This window comes from Schistocerca americana, chromosome 2 (genome assembly GCF_021461395.2).
Source record: "Schistocerca americana isolate TAMUIC-IGC-003095 chromosome 2, iqSchAmer2.1, whole genome shotgun sequence".
NCBI classification, from domain to species: domain Eukaryota; kingdom Metazoa; phylum Arthropoda; class Insecta; order Orthoptera; family Acrididae; genus Schistocerca; species Schistocerca americana.
In genome coordinates, this window is record NC_060120.1 from 603,378,015 (window position 1) to 603,398,297 (window position 20,283).

At 41.6% G+C, this 20,283-nt stretch overlaps 2 protein-coding genes across 2 annotated transcripts in view; one reads left to right on the forward strand and one right to left on the reverse strand.

The window, feature by feature from the left end:
* Nucleotides 1-922: 922 nt before the first annotated feature.
* On the forward strand, nucleotides 923-12,746 carry LOC124596594 (uncharacterized serine-rich protein C215.13-like). Its single transcript, XM_047135789.1, has 5 exons — nucleotides 923-1,011; nucleotides 5,070-5,282; nucleotides 5,823-6,005; nucleotides 8,759-8,992; nucleotides 12,529-12,746. The coding sequence occupies exons 1-5, from the start codon at nucleotides 964-966 to the stop codon at nucleotides 12,655-12,657; spliced, it is 807 nt and encodes a 268-aa protein (XP_046991745.1). The 5' UTR covers nucleotides 923-963; the 3' UTR covers nucleotides 12,658-12,746.
* Nucleotides 12,747-19,587: 6,841 nt separating this feature from the next.
* Nucleotides 19,588-20,283, reverse strand: part of LOC124595152 — a 110,878-nt gene continuing 110,182 nt past the window's right edge. Inside the window, exon 3 of the mRNA XM_047133756.1 lies at nucleotides 19,588-19,737. Coding sequence (XP_046989712.1) covers nucleotides 19,664-19,737 — 74 coding nt within the window. The 3' untranslated portion in view covers nucleotides 19,588-19,663. The remainder of the gene's footprint in view (nucleotides 19,738-20,283) is intronic.

Here is a 20,283-nt window from a genome sequence, read left to right on the forward strand (position 1 = left end):
TTTTATTCCTAAGCAACGTATGCTGTGAGTTTTCTTTCGCGAACTGTGGGACTCTTTCCGTATTTCACTGATAAGCGGAAGAATTTCTTCGGCTAACAATGTCTTTCTGCTAACAATGACTTTCTGCTTCTGCCCTTTTTATTCCTACTATGGATCCCTTTCCCTTAATAAAATCTATGTTGCTTATTTTTCTGAGCTGTTCTAGGTCCTTACATGTGGTCCTATGGTTTTTTTGTCAGGTACTAGAACTCATTATATCAGTTTACAAATTGCAAGTTGCTCTCTTCTTAGCACATCTTTTCAATATAAACTAACGTATTTTTATTATTATTCAGGTTTTGTCAGATTACAAGCTTGCACTTGGATCCAATTTTGCCAGTTTTTGTATCTCCTTATCTTTGCTGTGCGTTCCACGTACTCCCATGAAATGAAAAAAAAATCACTTAACTTCTTGGAGCCCCATCGTAAAAAGTCTCTTGTCTTACTCTCTTTTGTAGCTGGTATGCATTTTCAAATAATTCTGTTATTCCGTCTATTCTCGAGACTATTACATTTTCATCCCCTTCACGTTATTTACTGATATTCCAATTGTCTGATAGATTTTCTGTACCTTGTTTTCATCACATTATAAATGTTAGAATAATCCAACGTTACATATCTGTATTCGTGGTACAGTGGTAAATTGAACATAGGCATTTTGTTCTTGCCCTTTGCTATGTTTCGAGTCAGAATTTCCATATTTCAACACTAACGGGTGAGAAACATTACGGATGTTCGGAGACTTTTGTATACTATCGTTTCCAACACCTGAATAAACAAGTGTACAGGCGGTACTGTTTGCAGTAGAAGTGTTAGAGACACCTGCGATTAACGTCAACAAGTGTGACTGCTGACGGTGGGTGCCTATAAAACACTGCCCAACCGTCAAGGTATTGCACTTGTACCGAGTCGTCCTCAGACAACATGGCTTCCAAGTTGGTGATCGTCGTCGCATTGGCTGTGGTAGCGCAGGTATGTAGCACGAGGTTCACACTCAGCCGTATGTTATCCTGGGTACGAACTTAATCTCTTGGGCTTGGTGGATTATGAGCACCCACTTCCCCGCTTCCATGATAAATTGTATCTTTGCACAACAGCCTCAACAGATTTCCTGGACTTCTAGGGACAGAAAATCACATTAAAACTTGTTCCTTTTTGCCATTGAGAATAATGGATTCTCTGCATTTTATCTTATACAGCTTCTGTACACACATCTTTCAAACCACTGCTTCGTTTGTTGCTGGCCTTAATATCTTCGCCATCCTGACAATCTTTAGATGTTACAACCAAAGCGAGCCGATTCTGCTAGCTGTGTTTTAAACCATTTACCAAATAAACCACGACAGGCTGTTCTACTGGCTACTGTCACATAGGAAATTGCACGTGTTTCAGCAAGCTATTAGTGTGTAAACTCACGTTTAACGTTTTCGGGAGTTTGATTAAATACTATGAGAAGCTCACATAGTACAGTGTACAGATACTTATGACACAAAAACGCGTCGAGTCCTTCTGACGGTCGACAAATATAAGTTCTGAAAGGTTGCCAGTCGGGTTTTATGCTTTTAATGAATCAGAAACTGTTCCGATCCTTTGCAGGACAGTGCTATATTTGTCTGCGAATATGGACAACACCAGATGGTAATATTCAAATTCGGCAATAATTAGTGCCAGAGGAGACGTCTTATTTCATTTTTTTCTCAGCAAACCAATTGTTGACATTTCCAGTGGTGTTTAGATGCAATTCCATCCTGGCAACAAGAGTTACACCGTTGGCACGACAGTGAACATAATCATCTAAATTTTGATTATGTTTAATCTGTAGTTAAGATTGGTAGGTGGCATAAAATCATACAACAGGTGAGGAATGAGTTTATTGAACATAAATTATGCATGACGCGTTTCGGAATTACTTTCATCTTCAGAAATCCAAGTGCAAAGATAGCACAAGGACACGAGCGGTATCAGCTGTGAACGTAACGTGAGATGACTCAACTGGAAACGCTTTTGTCCTTGTGTTACCTTTACACGTGGATTTGTGAAGATGGCAGTAATTCTGAAACTAATACTAGAATGGTAGCTAACCTCCTAAGTTACTTTAAGTCATACGTTTGTCACTTAAAATGTATTCGCAGAAATCCGCCAGTTACCTTTCCTTTCATAATGACCATACCATCCTGACCATTGCATTATGTCCACAACGCCTTACATGTGGAGAAAGGCTGAATCGTAAGCTTTTGGTTGCGAACAGCGCGATGGTCTACTCGCCGAATGAGATTGTTTTTTTCTGCCAATTAGTAGTTTAGTTTCGATTTTGTTTTCGTTTAACCTCTGAATCACCACAATGGCGAAACCACTTATAAGAGTTTTGGCGATTGTAATTCTACCTGGAATGTTTTGATCTCGTCGCACTATTTTTGTGAAGACTATTCTCTTAAAAGTATATGTAGGTGAGTAGCCATTTTAGCAGAAATTCTGGTACGATTATGAGAATCAATTCTCATGAATCCTTTACTATTTCTATCAATAAAGATATATCTTCTTGCACTATAGCTTCTCACGATTCCGAATGCTCTGAAACAACAGATACAGTGGCTCTAAAAGTTAAAGTCAAATTTACTTCACAATTATTGGCTTTGACCAATGACACAATTACTATGGGAACTGTCCGTTGCAGTGATGCAAGAACTTGCAAATCATATCTTTCCCCTTATTTAAAAATGTTTCTGTTTTACATCCAAACGTAAGATATAACACGTGCTCACTTAAGACGAGTACATGAAGTTAGAATTGCGGTGAATTCAAGAATGTGAAACGAATTTAAATACTTTAACCATGCAGAGACACACGCGTTGTATATTTTTTCGTAATAATTACATGTCGAAGTGCAGTAAGTGAATGTCATTACGGACCACTTCCATCTCTTCATGCTTCATGACTTTCCTGACGGCCCTAGCACCTTTCAGTAGGGCAACTGGCCGTGTCAAAAGGCCAGACTACCCGATAATAGTTTGAGGGGCACGGCAGTGATCTCACGTTATGTATTGGCCACCAAACCCGCATGATACGAACACAGTGGAACAAACCAGGGACGTGACTGGGTGACATCTCCAAGCCCACAAACCTACGACCCTCAATTTACGGGAAATATGTAACCCTGCGTAGACATCTGGTGTCACGTACCACTGAAAATCTACCGGGGACATGCCACACAGAATCGCCGCTGCATTACTCTCCATAGCTTTACTAACACGGTTAGTGTTATTGCATATCGGTGTGTCTTCCATTGAAAGCTACCTTATCAAATTACCATAAACTATGATATTTCGCATTTTGCTCCTATTCCATGTGCAATTTGTTCTAGTTGATCAAGTTCTCTTGCTACGTGTGAGGAGTTTAATGGGATTACTTGTTCTCGAATGCTTCCTACGGTCAGAAACTAAATTGATTATTAGACGTATGAAGCTAGCAAATATCATTCTGTAACGAGAGAAAAAAACAACTGCTACAATGACAAAAGCCTGATGCTCCTCTAGAAGAACAACACAGTTACGGTAATTAATCTCCTTACAAAGAGGTACCTCTTCAAAAAAATATATGCTCACACGAAACTTACTTATGTTGCAGATATACATGGTAATTCCGTAATGATGTTGAAACGTTTCAGAGATACGGAGAAGCATACATGCGTCAGTTTGAAATTTCGGTCCATAACCAAAAGTATAAGGAATTTCTATCTGATACATGTAACAACAGACCACTTCTACTAGAAGATCTTAGCTTTTCATATTTTAGGAGAAAACAATATAAAAAACCTAGAAAAAAGGTCTAATAAACATTGGCTCTAAAATGTATACTTTAAAAGCTATAAGTACATGTTCAGAAGAAGAAATTTGTTTCACTATAGGAAATATGAACAAGTGTTCATAGCTTTTAAGGTATACAAACCAGAGGCCATGTTTACTGGACAGACTACACCTCTCATAAAATGGAAGACAAAGAGCTCGTAGTAAAAGAGACTTGTTCCACAGTATAGATGATGGAGAAGTGTTCACGTTATGCTGTTTAGAGCCCATGCTTAACAGACAATTTTTTGTTTGTTTACGTCCATACTATCATCTCTCAAAATACGGAAAGCAAAGAGCTTGCAGTGGAAGTGATCAACTGTCAGAGATATCAGAACGATTTTCTGTTATAACTTTCATGCTTAACAGACAATTTTTTGTTTGTTTACGTCCATACTATCATCTCTCAAAATACGGAAAGCAAAGAGCTTGCAGTGGAAGTGATCAACTGTCAGAGATATCAGAACGATTTTCTGTTATAACTTTCAACTCTGTCGTTTCTGGACTAGGATCTCATGCCTCATAATGATACCTTTACCCTTCACCATCATCGCTGAAAGTTTGTATCACCATCACGGACTCAATCTGTATGCTGAACAGTTTCCCTGAATCGTAAAATCCTACATTCAAGTTGAATATGCCAATGGTTTTCAAATACCTCAATAAATATTCTAGCTGGAAGGCGTGGCACTGTGAACGCAATGTAAGAGTGAAAACACTAGTTTTCGAGTCCATTACTAAAATGGCTGCTGAAAGTGAAAGGAAAGACAAGCTTGTCAGAAATTTTTTTGCAGAAGTATGTATGTGTATATTTGCTTTTATGTGGACAGATGAAGTTAGATTAAAGGTCTCCGCCATAACACTATATTACGAGGTCGTTGTGCTTGTTAAAGTAAATGCATTAAATTGGAATTTATATGAGAAGACTTTGAGATTTGACAGCTTTACTAATCAGACTTTTTTGGATCAGCGAATGTCAATGTAATTCGAAATTATCAGCCAAAACGGAAAAATTACGGAGCTTGAGGAGGACATAAAAGTAATAAAATAAGTGTGAAAATATCTAGTGATACCTAATAACCAAAATTTACTGTTACCGTATGTAAGAGTGAAAGTGGGTGAAAGAATATAGCCTAATCTCTCACTTGTCCTGAAAGAAACTTAATATTTGTCGTTTCTTTACTTTAGGTGTCTGCGTCTCCCTTGTTTTTTGACATCGGAGAAATCATCAGTGATATCAAAGACGGCGTAGAAACAGTTGCAAACGGAATCCAGCAAGGTATTGAGAACGCCGTGAATGGGAACAGCAACGGCGCTTCGACCAATGCCACTACCTCTGACAACTCTACCGCTTCTTCATCGGGTAATGCGACCACTTCGGGCAACGCAACTAGCTCCGAAGTAAGTAATTATGACATGTCTGTTTATAACTTACACGAACAGAAATTATAGTTACACATTTCTCTTGCTATGTCGCTGCATAAGCAAATTATGAATGAATTCTAATTCGTAACTTCAGCTTCTATCCTTGTCGAAGATAAAGTTGTGATCCTTATGTCTGCAAGAAAATGTTATTTCACCATATAAAGTACGCATGGATGAAATTTTATGTCTATTCTAAGGCATAATGTAATTCTAAGGGTTTTCCGAATGCATGTTCCTACGCAATGCCTATTGCAGCTGCAGTATCACTGTAAACAGAAGCGAGAGTTCCTTTTGCACAGTAGTGGCTCTGCATCTGGTATATGTTCGTTCGTGGTATCGGAATATTCAGTATTCACAACTAGGTATCAGGTTTCGTTAGCGATTCAAGCACACCTAATAAATCCGTCTTTGGTTTAATGTCCATTATAAAGTAATGCTTTAGCTGAAAGTGACTTTCCTGGAGAGTATCGTAAACTATACCCGAGTCAATGATTGATATTTGTTGCTTTTTGACAGAGTTCCTCTTCAGGCATTGAAAGCATGATTGATGCGATCACGAATGCTATGAACAACGCCGCAAGCACTGCGAAGAACGTTGCAGACAACATCTTCAACAGCGCAGAGGCATTTAACGACGCCATGGCTGCCAAAGTAAAAGATGCTTTGAACTCTACGTCTACACAGCTGAACAAAATTGAGGTAAGTAGACGAATCCTTTGACGTGAAACGATTTTGCTTGGCATGCTGAGATAACGGAGAAATTAACTACCAGAAAAGGTAACTGTTTGTGATATTTGGCATCGTGCACACCAGTTTTCAGTAATTTACTGGCAGTGTTGTGTGTGGAAAACGAGAGAGAGAGAGAGAGAGAGAGAGAGAGAGAGAGAGAGAGAGAGAGAGAGAGAGAGGGCAAGGTGTTCGAAGAATATGTGGCGCGTTTGCAGAAGGTCTCGAACGAAATGGTCGACATAATAGTTTTGTGTTTACAAAATTACCTTGTATGGACCAATACTGGCCGACAAAACATCCAGGGAACCCTAAACTGTTATCATCGGAGTAAATATTCTATGTCAGTGGTCGAAATGAACAACGCAAACCTCAAAAATTAGAGAGAAAGGTGCAGCTGTCGTTCGCTACACAAATGATCGTAGGGCACTGAAAGTGAAATCGCGCTCTAATCCATAGTTATAATTAATGTTTCATTGCTAGTTTTGAGCTAAGGTTTGTAAATTGTAAGATTCTGATTACTGAACATGTGCAGGATGTCTACAACTCCTTACATGGGACCTTTAGGAGTGATAGATCACGTCACGGAGAACAACTTTTGTTACAGACAAAATGTTTATTGGTCGTTCCCGGAGACATTAGATGTCGTTTCGCCATATCTAAGTCGCCCAAAACTTCCATAACCCATTGTAATGTCCTCAACTTTTTCACGTCCACAAGGTTGATGACGAAAGTGTGCGCTCTTATCGATGACTGGCTATTAAGTGTACAGATGCACTACGGTTGTCAGCGAATTGGCAAGTTCTCAGACTACCTATATTTTGAATTGCTTTCTGCGAGGAAAACAGATTTATTTGTGTGGCCATGTGCTCTACTTACTACTGCAGACAACGAGAACTGGTCGGGAATAAAGTTTCAAATACTCTCGAAGAATAATGGGATGAAGCAAAACGTATAATAGCTCGTAAACGTGCCGATTCGTTTTCACTTCTAATGCACTTTCACTTGTACTTGCACTTGCACTTGCTAATGCAACGAAAGGATAACGTTCTACGACACGGGGCGTGGAATGTCAGTAACTTCAACATGGTAGGGAAGCTATTAAATCTGAAAAGGGAAGGCCGGCCGAAGTGGCCGTGCGGTTAAAGGCGCTGCAGTCTGGAACCGCAAGACCGCTACGGTCGCAGGTTCGAATCCTGCCTCGGGCATGGATGTGTGTGATGTCCTTAGGTTAGTTAGGTTTAACTAGTTCTAAGTTCTAGGGGACTAATGACCTCAGCAGTTGAGTCCCATAGTGCTCAGAGCCATTTGAACCATTTGAAAATGGAACTACAAGGGCTCAATCTAGAGTGAAGTGAAATGGAAAGAAAGCAAGGATTTCTAGTCGGATGAATATGGAGTAATATCAACAACAGCAGAAAATGGTATGACGGGAGTAGGATTCGTTACGAATAGAAAGGTAGGGCAAAGAGTATGTTACAGTGATCAGGTTAGTGATAGGTTTGATCTTATAACAATCGATAGCAAACCAAAACCGACAACAATAGTTCAGATATACATGTCAACATCTCTTGCTGGAGATGAAGAGATGGAGAAAGTATATGAGGATATTGAAAAGGAAGTAGAGAATGTAAAGAGAGATGAAAATGTAATAGTGAGGGTGGACTGGAACGCAGTTATAGGGGAAGGAGCAGAAGAAAAGGTTACAGGAGAGTATGGGGAGTGGACAAGGAATGAGAGAGGAGAAAGGCTAATTGAGTTCTATAATAAATTTCAGCTAGTAATTGCGAATACACTGTTCAAGAATCATGAGAGGAGGAGCTATACTTGGGATAGACCAGGTGATAAGGGAAGGTTTCAATTAGATTATATCATGGTCAGACAAACATTCCTAAATTATATAGTGGACTGTAAGACGTACCGAGAAGCAAAAAAATGGTTCAAATGGCTCCTAGCACTATGGGACTCAACATCTATGGTCATCAGTCCCCTAGAACTTAGAACTACATAAACCTAACTAACCTGAGGACATCACACAACACCCAGTCATCACGAGGCAGAGAAAATCTCTGACCCCGCCGGGAATCGAACCCGACCGAGAAGCAGATACAGACTCAGATCGCAATGCAGCGCTGATGCTCAGTAGGCTGAAGTTCAAGAGATTAGTCAGTAAGAATCAATAAGCAAAGAAATGGCCTACAGAAGTACTAAGGGATGACGATACACACTTGAAGTTCTCTAAGGCTATAGATACAGCAGTATGGAATAGCTCAGTAGGCAGTACAGTTGAAGATGAATGGACATCTCTAAAAGGGGCAATAGGAGAAGTTGGAAAGAAAAATATATGTAAAAAGAAGACAACTGCGAAGGAACCATGGGGTTCATATCGGTCGAAACCTGGGAAAAGGTCTGAATAAACTTTTGGCGTGCCACTCGTTGGCTGTGTTATTCCCACTGTATCTGTTTGTCCGTTTAACTAATAAATAATTTAATAATTATGATAATGATATAAAAGGGCATGGCAATGTCTGTTATATTCAAAACTGTATATGATTTTCACATGTGTGAACAGTGTACGCATAAAATACTAGATGATGAGCGTGAGCAGTGTCTACAATCATAGTACATCTGCGCGTACACTCTGGTAACAGAGGGTTCTGGGGTTCAGAACGTGTGTGACGGTAGAGAGCCCGGTATTGGCTGACGTGTCCGCCTTGCTGTTGCAGTCGCTGGTGGAGAGCGCGTTCTCCGACGCGGCGTCCGACCTGGCCGACAAGGCGTCCAGCGCGGTGTCCGCCATGGAGACGGCGGTGGCCGCCGTGGGCAACGCGACGCAGGACAACATCGCGAGTGCCGAGCAGGCGATGCAGCAGGCCGCCGCCGCCGTGCAGGCCCTCAACGAAGCCGCCGCCGACGCCTCCTCCGCCAAGGCGCAGATGGTCGTCTCCTCCATCGAGGAGGTACGCTTCGGTTTCGTTCCGTCGACAGAGTTGCAAGTAATCCTTGCTAGATCTGCATGAACACTCCACAACCCAGTGTACGGAGCATAGCGGAGGATTCCTTGTACATTTTTTTGATTTTATCCGCACTGGATGAGAGGTCGTAGTTGTGAATGTCAATGTTAAAAAAATATCGGCTCAACCACTTGTTTATAGTGTAAAACACTAAGATTGACGCGTTCCGGAAGTCAAGCTTCCATCATCAGATTAATAAAAAGTAAAAGAAATTGTTAAAACTCGCTAAAATGGAACATGCACCAGGCACAATAAAATTGATAATAAAATTAAAACATCGTGGCTACTTCGCTTGTTGCAGCCGTGTCTTCCAAGGTGCATCTCCACATAGTCGTCAAAATATAAAAAACTCTAAAATGGTGTCGCCTATGGTGTTCAACATCTAACCACAAGGCTCTCTCCTCTATCGTCGTAAACCGCCCGTGCGTCTTCTTTGATACCACGCACCACGTAACCAAAGACGACACTGAAACGCGAGTGAGCTCACCCGCAAGTAAAGAAGGAAGTCACAGAGATGTCTATACAAACAGATAACGTATACATGTTCCAAGGACTTCATGAAATGATGGTATCCTGCCAATTGCTAAAAATGTATTTACTAAAAGAAACCAGTGAAATGTTTGAAAAAGTTATCTGCATCACCAGTTAGCTGTTCATTCAGTGTGTTCTGATTATTCACGCTATGTATCGTAATTTCCAGCTGTTCTAGTAGATCCAGCTTTTTGCCTTTGTCCTGTCTATGTAAAATAACGAGATCCTGATCTATTCCCAACATGGGGTGCCCGTTTTCCAAATATGCGTGGCTACAGCTGACTTTTCGAAATTATTAAGCCGGAAAGCATCGCTGTGTTCGGCCGACCGAAGTGGCCGAGCGGTTCTAGGCGCTACAGTCTGGAACTGCGCGAACGCAACGGTCGCAGGTTCGAATCCTGCCTCGGGCATGGATGTGTGTGATGTCCTTAGGTTGGTTAGGTTTAAGTAGTTCTAAGTTCTAGGGGACTGATGACCTCAGAAGTTAAGTCCCATGGTGCTCAGAGTCATTTGAACCATTAGCCATCGCTATGTTCTTTGTAACGTACTTTAAAGGACCTACCAGTTTGGCCTACATAGCTTGCCTTGCACGTGTTACACTGAATTTTATAGACCTCAGCTCTCTCATATTTATCGCTTTCTTGCTTTAAATTATTTCTTAGTTTAAATCGCAGCGTATTATTGGTCTGAAAAGCGGTATCAACTTTAAAAGGTTTGAAAATGTTAGCCACTTTTTGCGAAATATCACCGAAGTATGGTATTGTGACTCTCGTAATATTATTTGCGGTATTCTTCCTTGCATTCGCGCGCTGTTTCTGCCGTATTAATTTATTGACAACGTTTTGGTGATACCCATTAGCTCTGGCTAGTTGTTTCACAATGTTCAGCTCAGTCATTCTGTCTTCTCCACTCATAGGGACTCTAAAGGCTCTACCTATTAAAGATGTAAAAGCAGAAAGTTTCTGGCTATTATTATGGCAGGAATTATTTTGTATCAACACATTTTATTATCAGTTTTATTGTGCCTATTGCATGTTCCATTTTAGCTAGTTTTAACAGGTTCCTTTTTTTTATTATTCTGATGATGGAAGCTTGACTTACGAAACGCGTCAATCTTAGCGTTTTACACAAGTGCTTGAGCCGATATATTTTTTTAACATTGATTCCTTGTACAGCTGGTAGACGTTTCCTATCCGTCTCATTTGCAAATTTAGCAAAGAAAAAATTGAAATCAGTCGGAGAGAGATAATGCTAGAATTAAGGTAATTAATGAATAACAGTGGATGCAGCATTATAGGAAGTTAAGGTTCTGCGAGACTGCTGCAATGAATACAGACTACCCAACACCCCGTTATAATAAGATTCTAGATTCGCTAATCTTAGATGAGATTCAATAGGATCTGAAAAGTATGACAGATCGCAAGAGTTGTGGCGCAGATGGAGTAACTGCTGAACTTATTAAGTATGGAGGGACGATGCGCGAACTGAGACTGTTAGATCTATTCAGTGAGTACCGGCGAAGTTATAAAATCCCTGCTGACTGGAAAACCGCTGAGGTAGTTTCTGAGTTTAAAAATGTCCAAAGAAATCAGTGGGATAATTACAGGGGTAAAACTCTCAGGAACTAGGCTTATAAAGATTACTCAAAAACAATAAATAATTCTTTGAAAGTAAAAACAAATGGCTGCTTGGGAGAAGAGCAAAGTGGGTTTAGGAAAGGATCTTCTACAGTGATAAAAATTTTCAGCATCAAGAGAATTTTAGAAAGACGACGAGAAGTCAGATCGGAAACACGTATTACTTTTTTCCATTTCAAAAAGCCTCTGACAACTTGATCAGAAATAGATTATAGACAATAATGGATAGGCAAAGGTACCCCATGCACCTTAAGGAGGTAAACAAAAGTATACATGATGACGCCAAAATAATCATAAAGTAGCCACTTCAAAACCGGGTTAGATGGTAATAAATCAAGATGTCAGACTGGAATGCAACATTTCACCGATTCTTCTTAACATTTACGTTGCAGACCTGAAATGGAAACTAAAATTAAATGATTTGGTGTATGCAGGTTATGTAATTGTATTATAAACGAGAGACGTAGCTCTGTGTATGAGCTACAGTACACGAGTTGGGAAGAAAACAATAAACTCTAAAAATAACTGCTACTAAAGCTAAACTGATGATTCACTAAGATAAATCCCTGTCCGATCTGAGATTGTTATAGAAAACAAGATGCTTAAGCAAGTCTGGCACGGAAAAGAAAACAAATAAATTCCAACAGACATGGGAAACTACAAACAAAAATTTAAAAAATAAAGTTAATAAAGCCAGAAAATTGAACTTCTGTAAAACAACGTCATGCTAGTGCTACTTTATGGCAGCGAATCCTCGATTGAGAGAGCTTCTGTAAAGTTTGGAAGGTAGGAGACGAGATACTGGGAGAAGTACAGCTGTGAGGACGGGCCCTGAGTCGTGCATGGATAGCTCAGTTGGTAGAGCACTTGCCCGCGAAGGGCAAAGGTCCCGAGTTCGAGTCTCGGTCCGGCACACAGTTTTAATCTGCCAGGAAGTTTCAGAATCAATGTCTTTTTTTATAGACAAGAGTGCAAGTAATCCCCCGTGAAATGCCGACTGCAAATATGTTTAATGATATGGTTGCAATCGGCAATCTTTTAGGATCAAATCGTCTTTATGCGCACTAAATTGACAAGATGTTTGGTACTTAGACCACTCCACTTAATGAAGTAAATCATACTGTTAACACTTTTTTATGCAACACTGAGGGTGCTTTCGATGCTGTCACTGAGTGTCGGTGCTAACTTTCATTTATTGTCCGCCATCCGCGAAATTACTTCCACCGTGTAATTTACACGAGCAGAGACTCTTGGTCTGATGCACATTCTCAGCCATCGACGGTGAGCGACGGTAAATATTGCGCTTGTTTACAGGCCCTGAGCTCCACCCAGGCGCTGTTCGACAGCGTCAAGTCCAAGCTGAGCAGCGACACCTCGTCCAGCACTTCCAGCGACTCCAGCACTTCCAGCGTCTCCAGCAGCAACAGCACCGCCAGCTCGTGAGGAGCAGGAGAGGAGGCCTGCGGCAGGCGACAACCGCCAGGAAACTCTGTACAATCTCTGACGAAATAAACGTGTGAAGCAAAACATCATCTGAATCGTGTATTACTTCCTGGGTATCTATTACCATATCACGACATTACGAAGTACAGCACAATCGGAGGAAGGAGTGGTGATGTGTTATCCCTTAAATGCCAGTGAGCGGTCGCGTAGAATGTGAGAATTCCGCATATGGGGCGAGAGGACAGAAGCGTGCAATGTAATAATCCCAGGTTTCAGTAATGGTTTGCCAGTCAGATAGTAATGAGGCCACACAAACAGCTATACGCGAATAGTGTAGACTACCTTAAAATAAAAGCGAAGCAGACGTAAGGGAGGAAGAAACGAACTGACACTAAAGTGTTGAGAGGGTATGTGTTGTAGTTTCAGTAATTACAAAATCGAGTCAAAATGGCTCTTAGCACTATGGGACTTAACATCTGAGGTCATCAACCCCCTAGAACTTAGAACTACTTAAACCTAACTAACCTAAAGAAATCACACACATCCATACCCGAGGCAGGATTCTAACCTGCGACCACAACAGTCGCGCAGTTCCGGACTGAAGCGCCTAGCACCGCTCGGCCACAGCGGCCGGCTCAAGTCAAATTGAAAAAGAATCAGGAGCACCAGCTCACTTACCAGTATCAAACTGAACCAGCCTCTGGCTGAATGTATACTGTGATTCGGATGGAGAAGATGTCTGACCCGCAGCTGTAGTAGCTTGTCCTTGATATGCTGGATACTGGTGCTCAGGCGGAGTTGAAGTCCCAGCTCGTCCCACCCGTGTTCCATCAGTGTCAGGTCCAGAGGTCTTGCTGACTACAGGAGTATCTCAACATCACGCAGATAATTCTAGGAAAGACGATCATGAACGGGCATTTTCCTGTTGAAATATGTCACCGAGATTCCATCATTTGTGTGGTGACACATAAGGACGCTAGATGTCCACGCTGTACCGCTGTGCCGTCGGAGTTCTTCCATTCACTACCAGCCGTGTCTTGAAGCCATATCCGATGGATCTCCACACCCTGACGCCTTCTGCACTACTGGCCATTAAAATTGCTACACCAAGAAGAAATGCAGATGATAAACGGGTATTCGTTGGACAAATATATTATATTAGATCTGACATGTGATTACATTTTCACGCAATTTGGGTTCATAGATCCTGAGAAATCAGTACCCAGAACAAACACCTCTGGCCGTAATAACGGCCTTGATACGGCTGGGCATTGAGTCAAACAGAGCTTGGATGGCGTGTACAGGTACAGCTTCAACACGATACCACAATTCATCAAGAGTAGTGACTGGCGTATCGTGACGAGCCTGTTCCTCGGCCACCATTGACCAGACGTTTTCAATTGGTGATGGATCTGGAGAATGTACTGGTCAGGGCAGGTATCCAGAAAGACCCGTACAGGACATGCAACATGCGGTGGTGCATTATCCTGCTGAAATGTAGGGTTTTCCAGGGATCGGAAGAAGGGTAGAGCCACCGGCCGTAACACATCTGAAATGTAACGTCCACTGTTCAAAGTGCCGTCAATACGAACAAGAGGTGACCGAGTTGTGTAGCCAATGGCACCCCATACCATCTCGCCGGGTGATACGGCAGTATGGCGATGACGAATACACGCTTCCAATGAGCGTTCACCGCGATGTCGCCAAACACTGATGCGACCATCGTGATGCTGTAAACTGAACCTGGATTCATCCGAAAAAATGACGTTTTGCAATTCGTGCACCCAGGTTCGTCGTTGAGTACACCAGCGCAGGCGCTCCTGTCTGTGATGCAGCGTCAAGGGTAACCGCAGCCATGATTTCCGAGCAGATAGTCCACCTTGCTGCAAACGTCGTCGAACTGTTCGTGCAGATGGTTGTTGTCTTGGAAACGTCCCCATCTGTTGAAGCAGGGATCGAGACGTGGCTGCACGATCCGATACAGCCATATGGATAAGATGCCTGTCATCTCGACTGCTAGAGATACGAGGCCGATGGAATCCATCACGGCGTTGCGTATTACCCTCCTGAACCCACCGATTCCATATTCTGCTAACAGTCATTGGATCTCGACCAACGCGAGCAGCAATGTCGCGATACGATAAACCGCAATCGCGATGGGCTACAATTCGACCTTTATCAAAATCGAAAACGTGATGGTACGCATTTCTCCTCCTTACACGAGGCATCACAGCAATGGTTCACCAGTCTACGCCGGTCAAGTGCTGTTTGTGTGTGAGAAATCGGTTGGAAACTATCCTCATGTTAGCACGTTGTAGGTGTCGCGACCGCCGCCAACCTTGTGCGAATGCTCTGAAAAGCTAATCATTTGCATATCACAACATCTTCCTCCTGTCGGTTAAATTTCGCGTCTGTAGCACGTCATCTTCGTGGTGTAGCATTTTTAATGGCCACTAGTGTATAACACATGAGTGACTCTCCAAACCATTGGATGAAAGGCACTTCTAACTGACAGTGGTCATATGGGAAAGAAAAGAAGCCCGATTCATCACAGAACACATTGCGGTGCTATTCATCAGTAGTCCACGCATTCAGTATCAGCACCACCCGAAATGCATCCGTTTCAGCTGTGGTGTTAATGGTAGCCTGCTCACGTTACGGCAATTCACTACTGCGGATGCTACATGTATCCAGTCAATGATTCAGGATGACACAGAATCTTGTATGGAATCCAATACTCGATCTCGGACAGCAGGAGTGGATGTGAGGGGATTACAAAGTGCTTGGTGCACAATGTGGTGACTCTCCCTGGCGATGGTTACACATGCTCGACTGGAACCTTGACTGTGAGTGTGCCTGCCCCCGCAGTCCATCAGAGTGATGTCATCTCCGAATGCCCCACTAGCCTGCATACTACAAAATTCCACCAGACTGCAAAATGAAGACCCACAACGAGGCCCCTTCCAAACCATCCACTTACTGATAATGCTCTCTTACACAAATAGGAAGCATGTCTGGGTCTCCCACAGTGAATTCTCAGCATCTGACGCCGTTCGCGCTCCTTATACGCTGAGGTGGCAAGAGTCACGAGATTGCGATATGCATTTATGCACATGACGGCAGTATCGCGCACACAAGGTACAAGGGAATAGTGCACTGGGGGAGCTGTCATTTGTACTCAGGTGAATCGTGTGAAAAAGCTTCCTACGTGATTATGGCCTCACGGCGAGAATGAACAGGCTTTCAAAGTGGAATAATGATGCGTCGGAGTTAGATGTATTGGACATTCCATTTCGGAAATTGTTTGGAAATTCAGTATTCTGAGATCCACAATGTCAGTAATGTGCCGAAAATATCAAATTTCAGGCGTTACCTCCCACCACGGACAATGCAGTGGCTGACAGCCTTCACTTAACAACCGAGAGCAGTGGTGCTTAAGTAGAGTTGTCAGTGCTAACACACAAGCCACACCGCGTGAAATAACACCAGAAATAAATGTGCGACGTACAACGGACGTATATGCTAGGATAGTGCAGCGAAATTTTGGCGGTAATTCGCTATGGCAGCAGACAAGCGATTCGAGTGCCTTTTCTAACAGCACGACATCATCCCAGCGCCTCTCCTGGACTCGCTACCATATCGGTTGGACCCAAGACGATTGGAAAACCGCGACCTGGTGAGATGAGTCCCAATTTCACTTGGTAAGAGCTGATAGTAGGGTTCAAACGTAGCGCAGGCCCCACGAAGCCATGACCCGAGTTGTCAACAAGGCACTCTGCAAGTTGTTGGTGGCTCCTTAATCGTGTGGGCTGTGTTTACATGAAATGAACTGGGACTTCTGGTCTGACTGAACCGATCATTGATCTTTTGCACCCATTCACAGACTGCATGTTCCCAAAGAAAGATGGAATGTTTAGAATGACGATGCACTATGTCACCGGGCCACAAGTGTTCGGGATTGGTTTGAAGAACATTCTGGACAGTTCGACAGAGTGATTTGACGATCTAGATCGTCTGACCTAAATTCCATCGGACATTTACGCGGACGTAATCGAGAGGTCAGTTCGTGCGCAAAATCGTGCACTTGCTACACTTTCCCAATTATGGATGGCTATAGAGGCAGTAGGCTCAATATTCCAGCAGGGAACTTCCAACGACTTGTTCGGTCCATGCCGTGTTGAGTTACTTCATTCCGCCGTGCAAGAGGAGTCCTGGCACGATATTAGGAGGTACCCCACATCTTATGACACCTCAGTATATACGCTACTAGGTCTGGTAACAACACTAAACACGAAGAACGGCAGTGCACCATGGTGACCACTCCACCAGTCGCAGAGAACTGTAACTCTAACCACTTACATACCAGACATTAGTGTGTAGGAGTGAGAACTAACACTGGCATCTGATCAGGTGTGGATGCTTCAATTTTTTTGTCTGGCGGCCTCTCGACGCCTCTAAGTAAAGTGGAACTGACGACTGGTTATCACGAGACCTATACGCACGTTGCCAAATATGACCTTTACATAAAATAAGCGTTACACTGTGTGAGGAATTTTGAATTGTTTGACCGGGTGTTAACCTAATTGGCAGAGGGTGTCGAAGACAAATTTCGTTATTGCGGCATATAATAGAAAGCTGAAAGACTTTAATTTAGGAAATAATACAAGTAGTGAAAGTTTTCGTGAATGAAATAATATTCGCTCGCCAGCCAAATTGGGCATAATAATGTGGGAACATTAAGTCAAAAGAATTTAATTATAATTTTGCAAAAAGTACTCTAATTATTTCACTCTTTGTAAAGTGCAATGAACACGCACAACTACCGGACGAACTGAACAGTGACATGCAGTAGTTATCATTTGCATAAATTATCAGGCACAGAAAGATAAATGGTACTTGATTCCTGTTAATAATAATAATCATCTCAATCATTGAAAAATTCAGCACCAAATAGTTATGAAAGACATCACGAGATTAAGTGAAGCATGACAAGAGCCCTGATTTAACTAACACACATACATCACAAATGCAATAAAATAACACTGTACAAACACTTTTTTATATTCTCTCCTTTATGGAAATACTTCACATTCCTTTACCTGAAGCAATATTTAGTTTAACTTTCTCATAATAGAGGAGAATATAGTGGGGCCCATAAACTGTCATTTACTCTACAGGCAAATTCTGTAACTATTTCAGAGACAAATTGTATTATACTAATGTGGATTTCTAACCTCACTTTGTTTATATTTCAATACTATATAGCAATTTACTCAATATTTTCAATTAAAACTCCAGAAATTAGTTTCTAGTAACAGTCAGAACAAAGTTAAGTTTCATGAAAGATCAAATTTTGTGTCTCTTTCATTACACGTGAAGCAGGAGGTTTACCTAGCATCATTTATACACTCTGTCACTGAATCTTTGGCACATTCAAAGTAGAAACAATTCACTGATAATTCAGAAACAGGATACTCGATCTTTAGCACGTTTAGGATAGGACCCTTCATAGGTTTCATGGTCAGGGAAATTTCAAAGTTCAAACACATATTTTTATCACTGAAATTATTATTGAAAACACACACAAAAATACTGGTCCATAATATTATACAAATCTGATTTCCTGAAGTTGACGGAGCAGAGGCGCAATAGTGGTGGCAAGCACGTGGCGGCTATGTGGTCTCACCTCTTGCTGTTTAATGCTCTCTACAAATTTCTTCTTGGCGACGTATTAATTATTTTAGAGCCAATCCATAATACAAGGGCACCATATTACAGCCGAAACCACATCCGAAGCAATTTAAACATAAATCGACTTCTGTATGCCTCACTTGACACCCACAGTGTTGACTGTACAACTGATGGCCACTGACTGCCTACTGTGCTCTTTTTCTTGCCAGCCAGATCGACCGCCAATGCCACCTTTGTAAGTAGCCTGTTTAGTTTTTTATGTTGGCAACGTCTCTTAGCGGTCTATATGAAAATGACTGACTGTGATGTGTGCAGTCTGTGGCTGGTTTGCATTGTTGGAATTTGCTATTGTGGTGTTGTGCAGTTGACTGTTAACAGCGCGTAGCGTTAAATCTGTAAGACTGGATGTCATGAACTGATATATATATATATATATATATATATATACATATATATATATATATATATATATATATATATGTATAATGACTTTTGAACACTATTAAGGTAAATACATTGTTTGTTCTTTATCAAAATCTTTCATTTGCCAACTATGACAATCAGTAGTTAGTGCCTTCAGTAGTTTGAATATTTTATTTAGCTGGCAGAATTGGCGCTCGCTGTATTGCAGTAGTTCGAGTAACGAAAATTTTTGTGAGGTAAGTGATTCATGAAAGGTATAGGTTATTGTTAGTCAGGGCCATTCTTTTGTAGAGATTATTGAAAGTCAGACTGCGTTGCGCTAAAAATGTTGTGTGTCGGTTTAGGGTTGACCAGAATAAGTAAAGAGCGAAATGTCTGAGTTCGTTCAGTTCTGTTCAGCTGTTTGAAAATCAAATAACGTAGGTTTTCCAGCAGTGCCATTTATAAATTTTTCTAAGGGGACGTTTCATACCTTTTCCCGCGCGCCAATCACCTTCCGTAACAGAAGGGGTTCCCTACATCTTTTAAGTTATATCATACAGATTCCCTAAATATGAAGCAGTATTCAAATTACAAATTCTCTTTTACAAACAGACATAATTTACAAAATTTCATTATTCTTAAACATCTTTTAAGTTTTCATATTACATATATTCCAAATACCAACTTTCCTTTCACAACTCAGTGAAGTTAATCAGTAATGAACAACCACTTCATAGTCACATACATAGAATTACACAGTATAAACTACTCACAATCGATACCTGTGTCACAGACTCACCAATATAAAAGAAGGCATGGGAGTATTGCGTTGTCCATAGAGATGTTGTAACAGGAGAGTAGGTCGGTCAGAAGAGGTCATTGACTTCGAACGTTGTCTATCTGTCGGATGTCACCTTACTAACAAATCCATCCCGGTCACTTCTGCTCCTCTAAAGATGCACGAGTCGAAGACTCGCGATGTGACTGTGAAGTGGAAATGCGAAGGGTCAATGGCAAGTAAAGCAAGATGAGGCCGACCGCATTGCGGTATGTGGTTAAAGAAAAATCGCATGAAATGAGTGGAAGAAATCGCTCGTGAGTGCCAAAGTGATACGCGTTGTCCAGCTATGGCAGTGAAATGCATAGGAAGTTATAAAGGGTTCGGGTCACAATGGTTGACCTACATTTTGAGTACGGGCTGAAAAGTAATGCCTCCGAATTTCTAATATGAATAAAATAAAAGTCATGTAAATAAAACGAACATATTAACATGCTACACCTATATGGTTCATGTTTCATTTGAACCAGTTAACACAAGTTAAGAAACATATTGAGCCTTGTGTTTAAATGGCATTGGTTTCCCTTTTCTTCCCCTGACATGTTTGTTTGATATGTTGTCTGTCATTAAGTGGCTGCTTGGTTGTCTTTTCCCTCTGCTATCGATATCTGCGTTTTTGCTTCCGGGAAACTGCTATGGAGGAAGTGAGATCTTTGACCGGTGGTAACTTCGTGTGGTGGCGCGGAAGTAGG